The sequence below is a fragment of the Pelobates fuscus genome, chromosome 4 (assembly GCF_036172605.1).
Source record: "Pelobates fuscus isolate aPelFus1 chromosome 4, aPelFus1.pri, whole genome shotgun sequence".
NCBI lineage: Eukaryota > Metazoa > Chordata > Amphibia > Anura > Pelobatidae > Pelobates > Pelobates fuscus.
Genome location: NC_086320.1, coordinates 290,846,935 through 290,862,517, shown reverse-complemented (window position 1 = coordinate 290,862,517; position 15,583 = coordinate 290,846,935). Strand labels below are relative to the sequence as shown.

The 15,583-nt window shown below is 41.7% G+C and overlaps 2 protein-coding genes across 2 annotated transcripts in view; both read left to right on the top strand.

Moving 5' to 3' along the window:
• Positions 1–15,583, top strand: part of SLC4A7 (solute carrier family 4 member 7) — a 551,990-nt gene that overhangs the window by 267,117 nt on the left and 269,290 nt on the right. The window lies entirely within an intron of this gene.
• Positions 1–15,583, top strand: part of NEK10 (NIMA related kinase 10) — a 194,354-nt gene that overhangs the window by 99,848 nt on the left and 78,923 nt on the right. The window contains exon 23 of the mRNA XM_063452208.1: positions 4,203–4,278. Within this exon, the coding sequence (XP_063308278.1) occupies positions 4,203–4,278 (76 nt within the window). The remainder of the gene's footprint in view (positions 1–4,202; positions 4,279–15,583) is intronic.

The following is a 15,583-nucleotide window of genomic DNA, read 5'->3' as shown; positions in this document are numbered from 1 at the left end:
ATTGAGTAATAGTCACAAATCAGATGTAGAATATCATACACTCACACAGTCTCTCTGACTATGCTGTCTCCTGGTCATGGTCAGCAGCCAGCTCTCATGTCTGTCAGAAAATACCAAGTTGCCCAACCAATCTATTCTATGCTTTTCCTATTTCATCACACTGAGGTGTCTCATTCTCTCATATGCATTAGGAATAGGTTGTTGCAGAGGTATCACCAGTGGTGTATCCTGGTTTTGTGCTGCCCTGTTCTTGCAGTTCTACTATCAACCATAGGAGGCTTATTGGACTACAGAGAACACTGGCCAAGGTTCCTGGTACTTATCTCTCTCCATCAGCCTGCTTAACCTCCAGGGAGGTACATTATAATTGCTAAAAACAGGTGCTCCTTAGTGGACATGTGCCTGTAAGCAGGTGCCTGCTCTGCCTAATTGCAAATCCAACCCTGCCCACTGCATTCATATGCAGCATCGATAAACTAAGATTTAGCTTAACTTACATTTGGAAGCTGTGTGTAGGAGACTCTTGAAACATCTGTACCTACAGGTATCATAATTTTGTCCAAATCTCAGGGCCAAGCATATTTATATTTTTATTGCATTTAGGGAGGATTATACATAATTTTCCTTTTTAATAGTTTCTTACCTACAGTATGTAAAGTAAATTTTTTTTTACCAATAAATGAGTAATATTACAGTGATGGGCCTGCAATATCCTGGTTTCATAAATTTGAGCTGTGCTCATCTACTGAGAAGGGAGGTGTCGCGGTTATTGACACTACGCTGTTACTAAATGGAGTAAGGCTGTTAAAGGATCGAGAGCAGGTGAGCAGGGAAAAAATATACCAGAATAATCTATGGCTTCATGACTGCTTTCCATACTGCACCAGTGGTTCTTATTTTCTGTTTTTTTCTGAGGGAGACACTGAGCAAGGTTGTGTACCACCTTAAAGGCACAAAAGCATTTAAAATCAAAACCAATCTACATAGGCTCCACCTCATATGAATTGTATAGCTCACTAAATAGTTCAAATTTTGTTTAATTTTGTATGTAGTATTACACTATTATTTGTATATTCTTATGTTTTGTTGCATGTTTAACAGTAACCCCAAGTGTACATATGAGTAAGTTGCTTTATTTGTTAGTGCTCCACTCAGTCGTATTTCGGTGTGGTCACCAAAATATATATATATTTTAAATTGCTTATTCAACCATATTTTTCTGTTTCTCTGTTTTTAAGTGTGTCTCTGCCATCACAAGCGATATACTGTATGGCCAACGTTTGACCAGCTGGGGTTTATGCAAAGAGACATGATCTTTTTATGCTTGTGCCTATTAATGTTAAAGTTGACTATCCCGTGGCTCTATGGTCCCATGGTTTGATGATCTAACCCAGTGAGCATAGACACACAAATTCTGTTAGATGTAACAGCATTAACTTTGGGCTTTGTTTCCATGTTATTGGTAAAGGTGGGGCGTTTGACAAAAGAGAGTCTCAGGCACTAATCACTAATCTTCACAGCCTTTGCTGCCACTAAATGCGATGTACAATGCTATCAAGGAGTGTTACCTTCCAGACAAGCATGATAGCATGGTATATGATCTGAGCAGGATGTGGTTGATTTCATAAAAGACAGTGTAAATTAATCTCAGTATAAATGTCAATGTGTCATTACCCGTCCACACAATAGTATGGATGGATGGATCCATAGCATGGATCACATAGGTATCTATCACTATGAAGAAAAATTATAACTGACTGTACATGGCCGACTCATTAGTTGTGTGGTTTCACTCTGCCATATGGGTGATCAACATACTCTGGAGGTCAAGTTACAGCTTAAAGAGGTTCTGTCACTTCTCTGGAAAATATACCATTGAATCAAACATTGAAAATCAGCTATGGTGTTAACCTTTTTCGTCGGTTGCTCCATTTTCTTTTAAATTTCTATTAAAAATGTAAAAAAATTACATCACAATCAAAGCAAAGCCAGGGCAGATAAGGAGGAAAAATAGAAATATTCAGGGTTATTCGCTAAACTCTGTTATTACTAAATACTGAGAATGGGAATACTCATATTTACTAAAGCCGAATAGGGTTGAAATTTGGTTAGGTCGAGAGAATCTGCATCAATTGCCTGGGCGCATTTGATATCTTGATTAAAATCAGTGCTTTCCGTGCTTGCAAGTTTAGGATGCGGAAGGTTAAAATTCATGACCAAATGCACCCGGCAGGATGCAAGTTTGCAAATTATTCACTTGCGACTATGCATCCATGGGGACCTGTCAAACTCGTGTATTATAATATAAGGTAGAGGACCTTGTTTTCCCACCCAGCCCCCACCCATTAGTAGCTGGTGGGGGTGCAAATAAATAATATTCAGGGGGAGAACCTAGTTTCCCCCTAATCCCCACCCATATGTGGCAGGTGGTTGCTCTTATTAATTAAACAAGGGAGTATGGTGTCAGGGTACCTGAAGTCTCTACCTCCGAGAGAGGTAGAGACTTAGACGTCCATCCGTCCGGACGGGCTGTTTCCTCTGTTCCTCGCGGTCCATCCGGTCACGTAAACGCCGGCCGCGAGGGACTCACTTTCTTTTCTAGCATGACGTCCGGAAACCGACGTCATGACGCCAACCCGGAACGACCTGTCACTCAATCCTTCAGAGACTAATCAGGACTCGTCGGAGGCGTGTCTACCCTTCCGAGCCAGGGTATTTAAACTTGCTTCTCCCATTTGCTCATTGCCCTGTCGTGGTTCTAGTCTGCCTAGTCACACAGTGCTCTTGTATTTCTGTTATCCCTTTGGTTCTGACCCGGCTTGTTTGACTTACTCTGTTTATCTCTGTTACCCTTGACCCGGCTTGTTCCTCGCTTACCTGTCTTCTCGTTCCCTCGACCTCGGCTTGTCTTTGACTATTCTCTATATTCTCCGTACGTTAGTCCGACCATTCTAAGGTCCGGTATACGTATCCTGTACCTGTTTGTACTCTGCGTGTTGGATCCCTGTCCGGATCCTGACATATGGATGGCATATCTACCCCAGGTGGCTAGGGGTCCCCATTTTCTAGCCTCCCCCCCCAAAAAAATAGATGCCTCTACCTATTGCCCCTCGCTCTAATAACAGTGAGGGAGGAGACAATAATACTAATACCTGTAAAAACAAACTTACATTTACCATCATAATTCTTCTTTCTTATAATTCGTCTGTTCCACAGCTTCAAAAAGGCCAAATAAAAATACATAATTCCCTGCACAACTAATGAAAATAAAAAATTAAATAATTTGCAAAGAAACCCTGAAAAGGTTTGAAAAGAGTATGGGAGGGATGGTAGAATGGATATGGGAGAGAAGGATGGAGAGATGTGAGAATTGGGGGGGAGGGAGGGACGACTGAGGAGATAGGAATATATGGATATATGAGGGAGCGATGGTAAAATGGGAGATTGGACATGAGAGGGAAGGAGAGAGAGAGATGGGGAGATAGAAATTTTCTTAGTGCATAATTACCATTGGTGCACACCCTAATATAGTAAGTTGTGCACACCTATTACTGTAATATATCTTTAATGTGCTTTCCTTCTAAGAAAAAGCAGTTGATCAATTTAGTTAGTTGTGTAAAGTGGTTTACTTAAACCCCCCCCCCAAAAAAAAAAACCTTCTGTTTTCAGGTTTAATTGCAGTGTTGGCACTTTGAGATAAACACATTGGTTTGATGTTTCAGTTTGGGGACTCTGGCTGAAAAAGGTTCCCCATCACCATGCTACAAGATTTATGTCAGATTCGACATGAACACAATTATTTCCTGTTTTTTACATTTGCAATATAACTAGAAGAAGTGCCATTATTCATATTTTTGTAGACTTATCTTACCTAACAAGGTAGAATTATGCTGACTAATTTGAAAGTGAGTAATTGTAGCATGCTATCACATTATATATTATAGAACATGTTGTTAAAGTAAAATATGGTCCTGATTGGAATTTCTTCTCTTATTATTGTGGGAAATGCTCATTAAAATGCATGACAATTTATTGCAGTAGAAGGTGTAGAGGACACGCAGATGGCACTTCCTTAAAAGTGAAAATAGGATACAAACACCTGGGTAATTTTCCAGATATGAATTAATTGATACTCTGTTGAAATAAGTGAATTGAACAATTATATTGAATCTAACACATACAACACATTTCTCTCTTTGTAGCTGACTTTGGCCTTGCTAAACAGAAGCAAGAAAACAGCAAACTTACTTCAATTGTGGGGACAATCCTTTACTCCTGGTAAGACCACTGTATTTAATTTTTTTTTTTATCAATTACTTGTATTTTGCTACACAGATCACTAAGCATTGATGCAGATGATACATGGTACAATTTGGGTACAAATTGGGTACCAAATTGTACATGGTACAAAATTATTATTATTATGATATTTATATAGCGCCGTCAAATTCCGCAGTGCTTTACAATGGATGGACAAACAGACATGTAGTTGTAACCAGACAAGTTAGACACACACGAACAGAGGGGTTGAGGGCCCTGCTCAATGAGCTTACATGCTAGAGGGAATGGGGGAAAATGACACAAAAAAGTAAGGATAGTATTAGACTAGTGACAGTTGCAGAAGAGGAATCAGTCGGGAGCTATTAACAGTTTAATTGATACGCTTTTATGAAGAAGTGAGTTTTCAACGATTTTCTGAAGGAGTGCAGACTGGGTGAGCATCTAACGGAGGAGGGAAGTGAGTTCCACAGGAATGGTGCAGCCCTCGAGAAATCTTGAAGGCGAGCATCAGAGGTGGAAGTACGGACAGAAGGTAGACGTAAGTCTTCAGCGGATTGTAAGGGCCTAGACGGGACATACTTGTGTATAAGGGAGGATAGATAGGTGGGAGCAGCATTATGTAGAGATTTGAAAGCAAGAACCAGAATTTTAAATTAAGCTCTATATTTTATAGGAAGCCAATGTAGGGACTGACAGAAGGGTAAGGCATGGGAGGTGCGGGTGGACAGGAAGATGAGCCTCGCCGCTGCATTTATTATGGACTATAACAGCGCAAGTTGGGAGCATGTAAGACCACTGAGAAGCGGATTACAATAGTCAAGGCGAGAAAGGACAGTGGAATGTACCAACACCTTAGTCGCATCTGGCGTTAAGTAGGGGCGGATGTGCGCAATATTTTTGAGATGGAAATGACAGGATTTGGTGATAGATTAAACATGAGGCTTGAAGGAGAGGTCAGAGTCAAAGAGAACACCTAGGCAGCGAGCCATTGTGATTGCTTGTAAACGATTTAAAAAAAAAAAACTAGTACGGATTTGCTTAAGATCTCTTTGTACTTGCAAGATGTTGGACTTCAGAAGATTAGAAGATCAACAATAGTGAGTTAGGCTAAGTATAGTAGAACATATAATCAAGGGCTTAAGATTTCAAGTCATTTGCTACTATCCAGACTTTAAAAATAAGCCTAGATAATTTCTACTCACCAGGCTTTAATGTCTATTGTCCGATTAGATGTCATAGAGTACCTCTGAGAAATTATCTAAACTTTACATCTTCTGGTTTGGCTGCTAGTCATATCACAGGGCAGAACCAAGTCTTAAATCCATGTTGACGTCTGTTTAGCCATTGAAGGACTGTCTTGGGAGACAGGAAGGTCTGGGTTGTTTTCTTTTTCTTTTTATTCTAATAATTTTTTCTTAAACATTAATGCTAATATCAAAACGACATAAGCATATGCTTAGAATCTCTCTGAACTTCAAAACCAAATCCTAAATCCACACCATGATCTGTGTAGCCAGGTTATGGTGGCGAGAAGGGTGTTCAAATCATGCCTGTAGGAGGAAAGCAAGGGGTCTTTAAAGGACCCAAATGTACACAGTTAGTAAGTGCAGTAGATAAAATTATATTCCTTATGGAAGTGTGGTATCATGCTCACCCCACTTATGGCAAAGTGTTATCTTGGGTGTGGCCTAACTGGATCAGATCATTCTCAGTTTATGTGAGACTCTTCTGAGTGGGCCATCATCAGGGCCTCTGGTCCTTAGCAGACCACAAAATACTACTTGTTTTGTGCATATAAAAGGAACATAACCCTAAATAAAGAGGATCATGGAGAAAATCCCATTATAAAATGGTGATATCCAAAATACTTTAGTAGAATTAACAAACTGTGCAGTCAAGGGAAGGAAAACAAAACAAAAAAACAAAATCTCTCATCTCAGATCTTAACAGGTTAGATAATGTGATAATAAACCCTTATGTACACAGACAAAAAGTTAAGAAATATTAACTAAAAAGAAAAACATAATCTAATACTATACAATAGTACAACAAGTTATATATCATACGTTCAATCTGAATAGTTAAATCCTGTGCTACAAAATCAGGGCTATCCTTTATTAGAGCGTCTTGTTTTACTTAGTCTATAAGTTAATACAAAAATATAAAAAAGCATCTAGGCACTGATGCTTTCTGTATCAGTGCCTAGAATAGATAAAAAACTGTAGTGCTGAGAAATAACATACAGTGCTGGTATCCTCTTATATTATATAGAGAGAGTCAAATACTACATTACAATTATCTAGGCTGCTTCGAAAAGATTCTTAGCACTATTGAAGGCTGCTGAACTCCATGAGAGGCCGTATCAGAGCTTCTAAACACTCAGCTCTCCAACAAATTAACCTGCCCAAGAATAAGTGAAAAAATAAATAAATAAATCGCTTACAACGTTTGACTTTTTTTGCTGCTTGCGACTTGAAAGTCTGGTATCTTCCTCTGCCATTCATCAAGCTGGCACATCACCACTCACGCCTTTCAAACATGACTGCATATGTTCACCCATTCAAAAGTGTCAAATTTCAGATATATACACGCTATTACCAACACACACGTCTCAAATCTTCCTCCCATACATATTAGCATGGATATGGACCCCCTGACAAAGTCACGGACTGGTCGGATATCTTGTAGGTGATAGCGACTCTTACCATCTGTGTTACACACAGAGAACAAGCCTATAAAATGTTATCCTGGTGGTACCTCACTCCTCAACATCTAGCGGCTATGCATCGCCTGCAAAACAATTCATATTGGATGCAATGCAGTGATACCGTATCCTTCCTCCATTGTTGGTGGATGTGTCCAAAATTGTGTGCGGTATGACGAAGCAATTTCAGTACTGAACAGGATGCTGAAAATAATATTTTTGCTAAGGTAGAACTGGCCACTCACAGAGCAATCGTTGAGTTGTAGGCCATGAAGCATATTCCTTCCCGTCCTGTGATCAGAAAAAAGATACAAGACAGTATTGTCATGGACAGACTTACTTCTCAAGCTCATAATACCCCCAAATCATTTCACAAGATTTGGGATCTCTGGCTAGATAGCGATACATCCCTTCAATGGTAGAAAATATCAAATCCGACACATAAATACCTGAGATTTCGCAGAGATTATTCACTAAACACACCACAGTGCCAGCACCTAGTTATCCCTTGCCTACGCTACTACTTTTTTCTCTCTTTCCTATCTTCACTTCTCAGTGGGGGGTGGGAGCATGGGCCTCAATCAAACTGCATATTATTGAATATCCTTCTCCTAGCCAATCCTGCATATCTACACTTACTCTCATACTTTCTTCTTACTTTCTGTTCTCATTCCTACACCCACTTCCCCTGCTTCTCAAAATTTGGTAAAAACCTAGTTAGTACACTGAAACAAATTTCTGGACTTCTCAAAGTGACCAACTACTACCGTTAACAAATTACCTTGCTGATGAAACATATCACTTCCCTGCTGTTCACCATCTATGTGATAACAAACTTGTCACTTCCTATCACTACATTAAATATTTTGTGTGGTTTGGCAGGATAACGATCATTATGAACATCAATCTGGGAACCCAGCTCAAGAGCTAATATAACATTAAAACCAAAAATGGTTTACTTGAATTATGATCCACAGTATTACTTTTGTTGGGTAAATATTTGTTTATCAGATTTTTATGTTTATATAAAGTATATCATTAGGACATATGTGTGTCAAAACTTCTGATATAGGTTAAAACATTATAACGTATAACAGAGATGTGCAGGTCCCATTCAACTATTAATGTCACATTTCCTTTGCTGGACTCACAGCCAGTGAGTCGCAGGGCCTGTGTTATCCAACCCATTTAGCATAGACCTAAAGCAGATAGCTAGGTTTTCTGATACATAAAACATATAGTGATTTGGTATATCTTTGGACCAGAATCTCTCCCCTGGGTCATGAGATGCAAATTTACTTTTGTTAGGGTGCTTTGTTGGGGGAAGAAAGAAGAAAATGAAAAGGAAAGGGGGGCAGGGGAGAGAGGGAGCTCTGTATATAGAAGTGTATGATGCAGTTCTAAAAGCCCTACATCGGTCTAGTCTGCTGAGTACCTAAGTCGAAGAGTAAAGTCAGCCTCATCAATTGTCAATTATCAGTGTGTCCATATCTCCCTATATGTATGTGAGGAACTAGCAGCAGCCATATTCAGGTCCTCTATCGCCCTGAGTTCCTCCATCTGGGTGAGCCACTCTTTAAGCAGAGGGGTTATCACCTGCGTCCAGTATTTTGGAATAACTTATTTTGCTATGTTCAGACTTCTTATGGTAATCAACTTCATGTAACTGGGCCTAGGTGTAGCTGTGTAGTGTAGGAGCATTGCATCTGGGTCACATGGGAGGGGGGATTGTCGGAGAAAGTCTCTAGCATGCCGTGTATCCCTTTCCAAAATGGGTGGATTGCCTCACAATCCCACCATATGTGTAGTGTGGATCCTCTGTCCCACATCTATGTCTCACAGCTCCAACATAGATTGGGGTGGGTTGGTGGCATGAAGTAGGGCAGTGCCAGTTTATCAGTATTTTATGGGCTGTTTCCTGTGTTTTTCTAAAAACCGAACACTGGTGCGTGAGGTAGCACATCTTTTCCCTTTCCTTATCAGTGAAAGTCCTGCCTAGATCGGATTCCCATTTCCCCATGAATGTCGGTTTTACTGTCCTGATTTCCCCTTGCAACATGGAATATAGAAACAACAACCCATGAGGCAAAGGATCTGAGTCCACGTACAGTTTATTGAACGTTGACAAAGCTAAGAAGTTGTTTGTACTTGGTGCTCTGTAGGAAGGTAGAGTTAGTGCCCAGTAGGTCCAGTAGTGTTCTACAGCCCATCTAGATTTGAAGATAGTGTAGTCTGGGTTTCAGGGTTTTGAGCATGTCCATAATGATTTTAGGGTCAAGACCAGGTGGGAAGTCTTCATTGTATGTCAGGGAGTGAAGGGGGATGGGTATGGTGAAAGGCCACATCTCCTAGACATCCTACACCACACATTTAAAGTGCTGCATGTGTATGTGGAGCTGTCTCCACCACCTCCCTCCACCCATCCAGGTCACCATGGCAAGACTACTGGCCTGCGTCCCCTCTACTTGCCTCCCCTTTACCCCTTCCAGAGCTTGTGTACATTGGTTTTGGGCCATTCAACCACTCTTTGGAGATGGAATGATGTGTAATAAATGTAGGAGTCTGGCATAGCTAGGCCTCCTTGTTCTTTAGGCTGCTTAAGTGTTTTAAACTTAACTCTCTGCCTTTTCCTGTTGCACACATAGCCTCCCATGGCCGATTTAAGGGCGATAAAGAAAGATTTTGGGATTTTCATCAGGATAGCTTGTAGCAGGTACAGGAGACGGGGAAGGAAATTCCTTTTTGTGACCTGGATCCTGCCCAACCAGGAGATGTGTGGATTGGATCATTCTGCCATTTCCACGCAAAATTTAGTCAGCAAGTGGGCAAAATTCTCTTTGAATAAGTATTGTATCGTCTGGTCTGCCCATTGGAATGTATAACTCAGGCAGAGCGGGATGGCACTATCTCTGGTTCAGTATGTAGGATTTAGAAATTTATACAGCTTTGAATTTCCTAAAGACTTTCAAAATGTTGGGTAGGGATACCTCCCCATGGTATAACATTTGTCTATTCCACTGTTTGATGAACTACTCCTACAAATTTGTATTTCATGCACACATTGTACTTATTCTTTTTGAAAATTAAAATAAAGAATAAAAAAAAAAAGAAAAAATAATGTTATGTTCTCAATTTATTCCCCACCCTCCCCCAATGCATTTTTCAGAACCTACTATGTGTCTTCATCTGGGGCTAAGTCATTTGTCTTTGCAAGCTGGTCACAGGGGAGTGGACAGCTGTCAGTGTGCCATTGGATGATTGCTATTTTATCCTTTGATAGAACTCTTCAATTACCTTGTCTTTGAAGTGCCCTCCTCCCTCCCCCTTCAAAGACATACATATGGATGACTTCACACCTACTCTCCATTTCCAGTTAAGTGTAAAGTGTAGGACATATTGGTCTCCATATCATTGCAGACAGCTGCCCTGATTACTTTAGGCCTCTGCGGATAAAGTTAGCTGAGTTGGGCCAAGATTACTGTGCTGACCAAGGGAGGGGGAGAAGTATGGCAATTTGTTGTATTCAAGAAATAGCCCTGATGTCTCTAAGCATTCACTCACCACTGCCATACATATAGTCAGCCAGGTCTACTTTCAGGTCAGCTCTGTACAGTCAGCTAGTTCTGCTCCTGCACAATTGAAGTTTCAATCCATGATGAACAACTTGTCCCCGTTGATAAAATATGGCTTACAATGTAGTCACCATGAGGCAAAGCTTAATTTGTGTCTCAGGAGCGCCCAGTGACTGTTCTTTATGGTGGTCACGTCCAGTATCTAGATTTGCTTTTAATTTGCCAGTTTGCATTTTTTGAAATATTCTTTCATTGTAAACGTTCAACAATAATTTGAAAATGCTGCTCTTGACTGAAAGATTTAAAAAATCAAAAATAAAATTATACGAAATGCACTACTGAAACAATTTTTTTTTAGAGGGTATATCTCAAATGACAATGAAATGATGCTTCTGCAATCCTATTTGATTTAAAAGCTCGAGGGTATCTTCATGCATTTAAGGTGGAATGGAAATTACTTAGGTTGTGACCAGCGATCCCATATATGAGTTAACTTTTTGCCATGGTCAGTAAACCTATGAATTTACAATTTTGTAAAGTACCTGTATTCATTTTAAACAGTTTGTTTCTCTGTTTGTTGTTCACTTATTAGTTTGTGCATAATATGTGGTGTGTTATGATGTTATTTGAACTACGATCTATATAAAATAGCGCTGTACATAAGGAAAATCTTAACGGCTACACATATTTAAGCATAAATTGTGCTTAAAGTATGTTGTAATTTCTATAGGATCAATGGGCGTTGCAAGCCAAATAAAAAATATAACCCCCCTCCCCGTCCCCCAAAACAGGATTGATAATAGGTGAAAAGAAAAAGCTGGTGTAAATCCCATATTGTAAAGAGTATATGGTAAGCAGACACAATATCCATATTCAGTAAAATTCAGGAGACATTTCACTTAGGACGGTTGATAACTCAGTCAAAGTTTAATTGAAGAATTTGTGTACCCCAAGTTATTTTGTTAAATTGTCTTTTTCATAAAAAAATATATTTAATAAGCTCTCTGCTATCAGACCATGTCCCCTTTTTGGTTTTATTGGTGTTAGACTATATGCAAAGGAAAATAAAGACTATCTGTAAAAAAGTGGATTTTAAGATACAACTATGTACGTTATCCATACAGATAATATAGGTCAATAACTACGTAATAGCAAATATACGGTATATTTAGAAATAATAATCATAACAACAATTTATAATCTACATTTATCCAGCTTAGGTCTCAATGTTAATAAGCTTTCCAAATAACTCAATAATTTTAGAAAAAATGTTCCAAATGATTTATTTTCAAAACTCACTATTAACGTACATGGGGATTTTGTAGAGAAATCATCATGGAAGGTTTTTCTAACAATGTTGACTCATTTGCAAAGCTAATGGGATCAGTCTGATACACCTTGGAATATGTTCTCTATGTAATAGCACAAGTGAGCAAAAACTATTTTGAGACCTGGGAGGTGATTTACCAAAGGGCAAGCTATCGAGTTCTGAGATTTCTCATATTCTCTGATTTATTTACAGAAAGCAATATTAATGTATTTGAAGATTTTGTAGATAAATAATTTTGAAAGTTTTTCTGACGGCATTGAATCATTTGCAAAGCTTATTCGTTTGGATCCTTAGTTCACTAGAGCCTGACGTTGTTATAATTGGCACCACAGCAAGGTTACACAAAAATGCTATTTAATAGCCAGTGAAAATCCAATTTGTAGTAGACTCAAAATGAAGTGCAGGCACTAAATAAGAATCCATAAAACGACAAATAATTTGTGATTCACTTGCAAAAAAAAAAAGCAAAAACCATTTAATGGTTTAAATGTTACTCCTAATGAGACCAGGCATAACATCTCACTACTAGAGCTCTACGAGCATTATCCCTTTGAGTATTGAAAAAATAAAATAAAATAAGAAGCATTATATAATGCTTTCACATGTGGCTCTAAAACTAAAAATAAATAAATAAATAAATCTGTGATACGGCAATATGTAATTAGAGATAGTCAATTGGCTCCCTCACATTGAGAGACAATTGTCTCTCTCTTTATTAAAAAACTAAATAATGCTTACTGATGTTTGCCAGGACCCCATTAATACAAGCAGATACCTTCCGAGCAGCCTCTTCTTTTCTTCCAGTCTGTGTGAAGTGAGAAAGAAGAACTATATTGATGGGTAGATGCCCCGCGAGTAACTCCTACACTTTCATTCACCACATTCGCAATGTCCAGTCTTAACCCCCAAGCAGGGCCGGACTGGGAAGAAAATTCGGCCCGGGCATTTTTTAATTACAGCGGCCCACTAAAAAGGGGGCGGGCCAGATAGGGTGTGTTTTGTCATCACCAATGACAAGCACGCCCCATCACAAAGTAAACATGTTGGTTCAATGCTCTTCCAGGGTAGACCATGCGCAGAGCTCTGCTGAAGAGCTCTGGCATGAGAAAAAGACCCTGTATTTGTTCTGCACAGCGCAAGCAAATTCAATAACATGCTTGCACTGTGTTTGCTTGAAATTTGTCTCTGGTGTCTCAATAGTTGGGATACCAGGAGACAAAAATGCAAGCAAAAGCATATTGTGCAGTGTGTGTGAGGGTGCTGTGTGTGTGTGTAAGGGGTGTAGTGTGTGTGTAAGGGGTGTAGTTTGTGTGCAAGAGGGGTGCAGTGTGTGTGTGTGTGTGTAAGGGGTGTAGTTTGTGTCCAAGAGGGGTGCAGTGTGTGTGTGTAAGGGGTGTAGTGTGTGTGCAAGAGGGTGCAGTGTGTGTGTGTGGGGTGTAGTGTGTGTGTGTGTGTGTGTGTGAGTGATGGGTGCTGTGTTTGCGTGAGGGTGCTATGTGGGTAAGGGTGCTGTGTGTGTGTGTAAGGGGTGTAGTGTGTGTGCAAGAGGGGTGCAGTGAGACAAAAATGCAAGCAAAAGCATATTGTGCAGTGTGTGTGAGGGTGCTGTGTGTGTGTAAGGGGTGTAATGTGTGTGCAAGAGGGGTGCAGTGTGTGTGTGTGTGTAAGAGGTATAGTGTGTGTGTAAGGGGTGTAGTTTGTGTGCAAGAGGGGTGCAGTATGTGTGTGTGTGTGTAAGCGGTGTAGTGTGTGTGTAAGGGGTGTAGTTTGTGTCCAAGAGGGGTGCAGTGTGTGTGTGTGTGTAAGGGGTGTAGTGTGTGTGCAAGAGGGTGCAGTGTGTGTGTGTGTGGGGGTGTAGTGTGTGTGTGCTGTGTGTGAGTGGGTGCTGTTTGCGTGAGGGTGCTATGTGCGTGTGAGGAAGCTGTGTGTGTCAGGGGTTCAGTGTGTGTGTGTGTGTATGAGGGTGCTGTGAGTGTCAGGGGTGCAGTGTGTGTGAGTGAGGGTGCTGTGTGTGTCAGGGTGCAGTGTGTGTGTGTGATGGTGCTGTGAGTGTCAGGGGTGCAGTGTGTGTGAGTGAGGGTGCTGTGAGTGTCAGGGGTGCAGTGTGTGTGTGTGTGTGTATGTGTATGTGTGTGCTAGTGAGGGTGCTGTGAGCGTCCGGGGTGCAGTGTGTGTGTTGTGAGTGTCAGGGGTGCAGTGTGTGTGTGCTGTGCATGTCAGGGGTGCAGTGTGTGTGTGTGTGTGAGGGTGCTGTAAGTGTTAGGGGTGCAGTGTGTGTGTGCTGTGAGTGTCAGGGATGCTGTGTGTGAGGGTGCTGTAATTGATAGGGGCGCAGTGTGTGTGTGCTGTGAGTGTCGGGGGTGCAGTGTGTGTGTGTGTGTGTGTGAGTGAGGGTGATGTGAGTGTCAGGGGTGCAGTGTGTGTGTGTGTGTGAGTGAGGGTGCTGTGGGTGTCAGGGGTGCAGTGTGTGTGTGTGAGGGTGCTGTGAGTGTTAGGGGTGCAGTGTGTGTGTGTGTGTTTGTGTGCTGTGAGTGTTAGGGGTGCAGTGTGTGTTTGTGTGTGTGTGTGCTGTGAGTGTTAGGGGTGCAGTGTGTGTGTGTGTGCTGTGAGTGTTAGGGGTGCAGTGTGTGTGTGTGTGCTGTGAGTGTCAGGGGTGCAGTGTGTGTGTGCTGTGAGTGTTAGGGGTGCAGTGTGTGTGTGTGTGTGTGTGTGTGTGTGTGCTGTGAGTGTTAGGGGTGCAGAGTGTGTGTGGGTGTGTGCTGTGAGTGTCAGGGGTGAAGTGTGTGTGCTGTGAGTGTTAGGGGTGCAGTGTGTGTGAGTGTGAGTGCTGTGAGTGTTAGGGGTGCAGTGTGTGTGAGTGCTGTGAGTGTTAGGGGTGCAGTGTGTGTGAGTGTGTGTGCTGTGAGTGTTAGGGGTGTCTGTAAAGCTGAAAGATATTTGTACTTGTTTGCAGGGACTAGTTACACCCATGGCAAATGATACTTTGAGAGCCAAGAACTCTGTTGCAGACTGCAAAATGCCAATTCTGTACATTGTATGCTGGCAACAGTTACAACAATCTTCTCTGTTGCATGCATCACACCTGCAAGAGGAAGCTTTCTCACACCTCCCTCTTCCCTCCATTACCTTTTTATTTATTTTTTATTTTATAAATATAATTATATCTTTCCTTCCTCACTTCACCGGCTCAGAGTGCACATGCTCTCTGAGCCGACAAAATTGTCCAACCACAGGCTTCCCTATGAGCGAGCAAGGCTATATCCCCCCTCCCTGCTTACCTTATGCCTGGGAGGGGGGAGCCTGCTGCTGGCTTCCATCCCTGGTGGTCTTAGTGGTGAGTGAACTCTAGCCTGTGAGGCTAGAGTTCACTCTCACGAGACCCGGAGCGTTGCCATGGCAACGGCCCGAATCTCGCGAGAGGAAGCCGGCAGAGCTGTAAGTAGGACCTCCGCCGAGTCCTCTCCTGGCTCCCTCACTCTCTCCCCAGCCGGCGGCCGCAGGATACTGTATGTGGGCCGGTGAGGGAGATCTTTGATCTCCCCACCGGCCCGCCATGGACTACAGCAGGGCCGGCGCTCGGATAGTGCCGGCCCTGCAAAGACCGGCAGGGGAGATCCTGTGATCTCCCTGCCGGCCTCGGCCCCTGGCCACCGCGGCCCACCGGGCATTTGCCCGGTGTGCCCGATGGCCAGTCCG